This window comes from Zea mays, chromosome 10 (genome assembly GCF_902167145.1).
Source record: "Zea mays cultivar B73 chromosome 10, Zm-B73-REFERENCE-NAM-5.0, whole genome shotgun sequence".
Lineage (NCBI taxonomy): Eukaryota > Viridiplantae > Streptophyta > Magnoliopsida > Poales > Poaceae > Zea > Zea mays.
In genome coordinates, this window is record NC_050105.1 from 22,418,758 (window position 1) to 22,426,820 (window position 8,063).

At 39.6% G+C, this 8,063-nt stretch overlaps 1 protein-coding gene across 1 annotated transcript; it reads right to left on the bottom strand.

Moving 5' to 3' along the window:
- Window positions 1-328: 328 nt before the first annotated feature.
- On the bottom strand, window positions 329-7,530 carry LOC100284110 (fiber protein Fb2). Its single transcript, NM_001157007.2, has 5 exons — window positions 7,246-7,530; window positions 6,957-7,141; window positions 1,918-1,995; window positions 1,530-1,777; window positions 329-860 (listed from the first exon to the last, which is right to left on the bottom strand). The coding sequence occupies exons 1-5, from the start codon at window positions 7,307-7,309 to the stop codon at window positions 758-760; spliced, it is 678 nt and encodes a 225-aa protein (NP_001150479.2). The 5' UTR covers window positions 7,310-7,530; the 3' UTR covers window positions 329-757.
- Window positions 7,531-8,063: the final 533 nt, after the last annotated feature.

The following is an 8,063-nucleotide window of genomic DNA, read 5'->3' on the forward strand; positions in this document are numbered from 1 at the left end:
GTCCTTCGACCAGGGAAGATGGTACCAATCCGGTCAAGATTTAGTGCCAACATCTAGCCCAAACACCCCTACGTTGAGTCCTTCAGCCTATGAAGGTGGTACCGATTCGGTCAAAATTTAGTGACAACATCTAGCTACGTAAACTAATTCTAGTTGGTTCTACAAGGTTCCTTACTCTACCTAAACTAATTCTAGTTGGTTCTGACTACTTACTCTTCACACTTGTCGATGATGGGAACCGAACGCCGATACATCACACCACTAAAAAAAGTAAACCATGCCGTTTTATTTTTGAACAAAAAAAACGTGAATCCTTTCGTCCAAATTTAACCAAACCATGCCATTTTATTTTTGAAATAAAGGATTTGTTGAAAAGTCGGTACGACAACCACAGGCAGATGTGTCTGGTGTTACCTACGCACATCCCAGGCTTCCAGAAAAACACCACATGCACATTATCAAATGGCTGATTTATGATAGGTAGGGTCCATTTCGGCCTCCCAATATACATACAGAGCCCCAGAATATCCAGTACCATGATGCTAACAAACTATACATACATATACTCTATTATTCATGCAATGATGATGCATAGTACTACGAAACATCCATATCCACAGTTCATCTCCCCCATTATCCCAGAGCAATGTCACCATCTTCCGATGGCAAATCAGCGAATCGTTACAACAGCTGTGCCGGCGAAACGTTTGCTGGTAGCAAAATATGCCTTCTCCCTTCCCCTTTTGGGATGTGCTCTTCATAAGATGTCATCAAACATCAGGGACAAGACAAGCCCCTGCACAAATTGGCTCCTCCTGGTTTTCTCCTCCTTCACCTCAGGGAGCAAAGGCTCATCAAAGCTGGCAAATATCAGACATCAGCAAGTTCTTATGTAGCATAGATTATGACATTGATAAAGAGTTGTTCATACAATACACTATCTATGAGATATATTCCACCATGTACTAAGGGGATGTTTGAATGCACTATAACTAATAATTAGTTGACTAAAAATTGTTAGTGGAATTAGCTAGCTAACAAATAGCTACCTAACTATTAACTAATTTACAAAAAAATAGCTAATAGCTGAACTATTAGCTAGGATGTTTGGATGTCTCAACTAATTTTAGCCACTAACTATTACCTCTAGTGCATTCAAACACACCCTAAGACATCAAACCGACTATCCACACTGAGGGCTTGTTTGGGAGTAAGGATACCGAAGGGGACTGGAGGGTATAAATCCATTTGCTATTTAAAATTGAATAGTAAGGGGATTTTTGCCCCTCCAATTCTCTTCGGTATCCTTGATTTCAAACAAGTCCTGAAGTTTATTTTACCCACTACGAACTGTGCAGCAATGGCATAACTTAGGTATTTCATATTTATGGCATAGAACATGAGCTACATTCAGCACCATTAGCTCTTTTCTTATTTTCTGCCATGATTTGACTTTATAAACAAAAATGATCTCAAATTATTACCCTCAAGAAATAAAGGAAGAAGAATTACAATGCATGTGAACATACCTCTCCGCTGCTCTCTGCTCTATGTTATCACTTCTCACTTCTGTCTCAACCAAGGACTCTTTTTTAGCATCCTTTGGCAAATCGACTTCATAAAAGCTACCAACAAAAGAGGACAGTAGAGGATCAGGCACCGTGCTGACTGGGGCAGCACGAGATGATCCACTTATCCTCTCATGTAGATCTTTCTTCAATAAGGCAAGTGTTGAATAACGCACCCCAGATGAACCTTGCTGATTTCTCCACTTATCCTGGACATGAATCTCAGGGGTCAAATATGAAAGCTTGATCTAGATTCCAGATATTAGTCAAGAATAAAATTATGTGTGATTCACAGTTTATGTGAATTGAAATAATTGATTTATCATGCATGTAAAAAAAGGAATGCTACCTTCAAGAAACCTCGATGCTGTGAGCTGATGTGGACAATCAAGTTCATATCAACCTTATCTGTGCAAATTGGACACACCTGAAAGAACAAAAGAACAGAAAATTAGCTACTGAAAACGGTACAAAGTTGTGCTATACTGCAACAGAAAAGACATTTATGCTGCTTGGATTTATACAACAGATGGAGCAAGAACAACGGGCATTTATTTTTGCCACATTCAACTATTTGTGGAACATGGGAATTTAAGGCACATAATTTCATTGAACATGCAACCATAGTAGAATATATGCATACAAACTACAGAACATGTGATCAAACCATAGTTCAAAGATTTCAACATCCTAATTTCAAGATAATAAACAGAATATGAGGTCCACAAATTATTCTCTCCAATGTTATATTCACGCCAACAACTCCTTCCTTCCCACAAACCCTCCTATAATGAAACTTGTCAGCAGGCCTTATTGTCATAATTATAGTGACATATATAAGCCATTCATATGCATGGAAGATGGAACTAGTACCCTAGCTATTGCATATTTGCATTGTTAGTGTAACTCACTAAAAGTTTGAATATTTCTACCTAACACTTTATTCCGTAGTCAAAAGTGATAACTCACTAAAACTTTGAATATTTCAAACTAACACTTTATTCCATTAGTCACTATTATATTCATTAGAGTGTAGATTATACTGTATCATTTTTATACTAACTAGAGGGCAGTAAAGGTGGGTGTTGGATCCATAGGCAGGCTTCCACATCAACGAAAACAAATTGTCTCTTCTTTTCCATAACTTCTCTAGTATCACAAAGAATAGCCTGGTTTGAATTGAAGCAGCACAGGACATATCAGCCAGTTGTAAGTATGTACATGAACAGCACAAAACTGAAAAGCTAGTTGTAGGGCTGTACATAGATTAAACTGCACAAAATGAGAATAGTATAAATGCCCATTGCCCTCCAATAATCAAGTACAAATAGTGGGTCTGATAGTCTTAGCGCTCCACGAAAAACAATACTTCATCAATTTCAGCAAAAGGAACAAATGAAGACCAAAATTGCATGATAAGACAAAATGTGATGACCAAAACTTTTAACAAGGTATCGATTCAAAGATGCACGTCACCCAATTTAATGCAGCTACAAAAAAATGTTCAGACCACTGGGCGCAACAGTAGTTAGCATGCAGTGTTTTGCCAAGTCGAATAACAGGGAAAAAGGAAAAAATCCATAAACATCCACTGCGAACAAATAGGACATTTCCTGATACTAGAAATCACAGGCAAATAAAAGAAAGTGGAAAGAAAATCTAAGGGCCTATTTGGCAGAGTTCTGCACCATGATTCTCTAGCTCCGAGGGTTGATTCTCTAGTAGAGTGATTCTCTAGCAGAAGTGAATCTATCTGACAAAAAAGTTTGGCAAACAATCTGTGAAGTGATTCCTAAGGGGTTTTGGAGAGTGAGGACCTGGTTGGTTGGGAGTGGCAGGGAGCAGGTTTTCTTGGCTTCCACTCTCTAGTATAAAATGTAGACTAGATTCACTCCGCTCCAACCATGGAGAATGTCAGATTTTTGCCATTTGTCTGCGCTGGAGTGATTCTCACTAGGAGCGGAGCTGCAGGCAAACACCCCCTAACTCAATTGTTCAGTTTACATGGTATACCATCATTCAAATATGCATGCTAGCTATATAACATATTTCTTACCACAAGACATGAGACTAAAGCAATCAATAACATATATATAGCCACTTTAAAATCAATAATTGATGGATCATAGAAGAAATCTTCAGTTCTTCACATGTACTAGTTTGCCAATTCCCCACAGGAGCATTGCTACTGCAATTACTTTGCATAAGCAATAAACATTAACAAAAATGCACAAAATCACAGCCATAACGATATTACCATAATATAGTGCTAGTGGTCCATCATTGACACAGAAAAAATAGGAACATAGCAGGCACTTACATCAAGGCATATTTGGTCTAGAAAATATATGTGCAAGCAATAAATGAACACTTATTGCAACAAGGGTGAATTTAAAATTTACAGCGGTAACAAAATCAAGCCCAAAATTGTGAAGCGTCTTATTCAATAAGCCTCAAAATCATATTATTATACCCACATACAAAACTCAAGAATGCAACTATGTTATGTGCAGCCATATTCAATGCTTGACACTGTATGATAGTGAGGTTTAGTCTTCATGTCTTGATCTTGATACTGCTCACTGTCAAATGAATATCATTGTCATGTGAATATCATTGTCATGAACCACACGACTTGATGTTCAATTAATGGTCTAATGATTAATAAGGTATGTGACTCTAAATTAAAGGTGACTGTTAGTTACTCCCTCCAGGTCTAAGATTCTTGACGTTTTGGACATGGTCTCATATACCAAGAAGTGATTAATTAGGGTGCATATTTCCTGTTTTACCCATATTAAATACCACCATGTGCTACTTGAAATCAGTACCACATCGCAGCTCATGTGGTTATCCCCACGTTTCTCAAACCTTTGGTTCCCGGTTCGACTCCTGGCCTTGCGTCTAAAATATCCCTTTTTGCATGATGAATGATTTTTTTGGCTCGCGGGCTCATGTGGATGAGCGGTGTCATCTGTATGCCCTTTTTTCGCTCGGGCGTTGCCGCCCTGGAAATTTATGTCTCTGCTCAATGTGCTCATGTGCGGGTTAGAAAAAAGTGTGCGCTCATATTGCCGCTAATTAACTCGTGCAGTATACTCCTATTTAAGTCTCGGCTAGCTACCACTAGATGCAATGCAAATAAATCCAGCTAGTGAGATACTGTAAGTCTGGTGCTTTGAGCAAAGAAAGCAAACAAGCTCCAGCCATGCTAAACAGAAGATCCTGCGCATCCACACATTTACTCATGCAAGTAGGCAAGCGTGCATGTGTTGGAAACGTGGAACAAGAGGCAGCACTTCAAGACCTGTGCAGAAGCATTAAAGCATAGAGGTAAAGGTGTACTGGCATGTTATATAAATATAAATCGTCAAGAATTAATGTTCTCTCCAACTAAGCTCCAAACGCCAAGAATTCTTGACCCGGAGGGAGTAATTCATTAGTCTGTTATAATGTTCACATTGTTTTAAGACAATGTTAAAAACAACTGAGATTTTATAAGAACTACCGTGATTTCTTCAGAAGTACCAATGCCACACTGCTGTTATTGTAATCTAGATTAATGGGGGCATCAATACGACACACTTGCCAACAAACAAACAATGAAATGCACAAATACTTACCAAAAGTAGATGGAACTTTTGGTTTTTAACCAAGTGGTGCATATGCATATAATCTATATGCCAAAATAAAAGTGTGCAAACTACATCCTACATGTATATCATCTCAACTGCACGAGCATCACACCCGGCATCAGCTAAGGCATCAAAAATATACCATCACAATGGAGGCCCGATGGCAGTATTAACTAGACCAGCAGAAATATGCATAGCCCAAACAAACTAGGGATATTCAAATCTCAACAAGGAAAAACAGCTAATGGCACAATCAGTATAGTAGCACTTAATTGCCCAAAAAAAGTCCACCCTTATGACTCAAATTCTTGCTGTAATACTCTCAAGGGTTCTTAAACACAACAATACTCTAACAAAACAACATAAAATATTCCCATCCAGTGGCGCTAAGGTGAAAACCAAGCTTGCAAAGAAAAATTCACAAACCACAAGTTTATATCATTACATAAGAACATGGATCAATATAGTGTACACTAACAAACAATTGTTGCTACTTGGACATAGATTAACGGAGAGAGTGCATGCAAAGCGCATGAAAGACTACTTCGCCACAAAGCAAGGGGAATAATGAAAAGGTTACAACAAGCAAGTCAAGCATGCAACCTAGTTATTTAACATAGAGAACAAATGTTTTGGCTGAAAAATATCATTAGAAGAAAAAAGAAAGCACCAAACTTTTGACAATTAAGAAGCAGAAAGCAGAAACTGATCATACAATCAAAAGCATAAATTTCCAAACAAAATAAATCACCTTGGATGTAATGTTAGCCCAACCACACAAACACTAAATCATGGAAGCAAGCAATGTCTAATATATACATCCAAGGGCGTTGTTAAAAACTATATTCTAACAACATTTTCAGGGTACAGTAAAACTATGGGAGAAAATCTTCCATAAACAGGTGAAGCAAACTAGCATCGTGCGCTGAAGCAGAACCACCTAAGGTTCCTAACAAAAATCCCTTCTTTGCAACTGAAACCAACTTAGGAAACACATCATGCATATGAGCACGAAAACCTTAGACACCTAAAAAAGATCCAATCTTTGAATCTGGTATATTGTCTTAGCAGCAAAATAAGAAGCACAAACACTCTTCTATATACACAGAAGCACCTTGAAAACCAAAAGCACATCTATGCAACAGAATCCATGACCTATGACTAAAATTAGGCTCAAATGGAGACAAGAGAACTAGAAAAACACAACATTTGCAGCTAAAATCTCAATCTTAACAACTAAAAGGAGCCTCCAAACAATGTTTGGTACATAAGCATAAGCACCTTGTTCACTGGAAATAAAAGCAGCATAGCAAGCTTAGTACAAAAGCAAGCGTAACTTGCACAGCCCAGAATTCCATCCCACCATCTACTAAAATTTTAGACCTAGAACTAAAATGAGCTGATACATACAATGTTGTACACTTGTACTAGCAGAGGCGTCTTACACAGCTCAAAATCCCTATCTTTACAACTACCAATCCAACATAGATAAAAGCAGCTCACTCACACGCTATATGCAAAGAGCAGGACCCTCGACGTCCGAAAGATGACAACTATACGTGTAAGATCTAATATTGACAGCTAAATCAGGTCAAAAACGCAGGCATACTCCATATACTAATACAGAAATAAAAATCCAACATGTTCTGCGGCACTTCGTGGGATGAATAACCTAACGTCTACAGCTAGAAGAGCTCATAGTAGAAAAGACTAGAAATTTGCATCTTCCCATAAAAGAATGAGATGAAATTACCCCGGCATTGACCTCAGCACGGTGCTCGTCGTCCATATGGCACCACAGCCCCACCGCGTCCAGCTCCTCGCTGCAGAACGGGCAGAGCAGCTCGTCTCCAGCCCCGGCACCCGCCGCTCGCTCTTCTTCCTCCTCATCCTCTTCCTCGTCACTAGGCTCCACCTCGTCGAGCCCGATCAGCGCATCTGCGGCAGCACAAAACCCAGTCAAAACCTCCACCAGAAATCCTCGAAACTCCGCACATGACCCGCAAAATACTTGGAAAGGGGGAATCGGGTATCTGACTCACCGAAACGCGTGCCACGGTAGTGACTGGTTTCGGCGGTGAGGCGCTCGTACACTTCCATATCCATGGCGGTGGCGGCGCTGGTGCCGGAGCAGGGGGTCGGGCTCTTGGCCGAGCTGAGGGAGGCCCGCCCAAGCTTGCGTGGGCGAGCGGGGGGCGGCGGCGGCGGTAATCGTAGGGTTGAGCCGCTTAGGTTAGGGTTTTGCGGCGGATGCGGAAGAGAGATTTGTAGAGAAGAGAAGAGAGAGGGGGAAGACACCGACAAAGGGGAGGGACGAGAGAAGCGTGGGTGGCTGGGAGGCTAGAACTAACCACAGTGTGTTCGATGCAAAAAAATAAAATGCATGCCGTCAACACCGGTTCTCAAAGTCCTGCCGCACAACGCTAGGCATCGAGGACGTGCATGAGCCTGTGGGCCAAACCTGTCAGAGAACCATCGATGTGGTGTGATAATGAACTAACAGTTGTCTTTTGTAATACAGTACTGAGATGTTTTTAAAATGAGTCGCATCATAAATATAATCAAGAAATAATATATATGTAAAATATGGAGAGTCGCGTAGATATGTGTTTTTAATCAATCACTTCATAAATATAGTTAACACACAATATATATAGAGAGTCGTGTAGAATGGACTAGCTCTTGTATTTTTTTTTCCATTTAATCCCTCAGAGACTAAGGATGTTCCTAAAACGTCCAACCTATATGACAACTCTAATATTTTAACATAGATAAACATAGAATTTGAAGCTAATTTTTATTTATGTTATTAAGAATATTGTGAAGTATAAAAATAAAATTTTGTGTAGTTTTTTGTGTG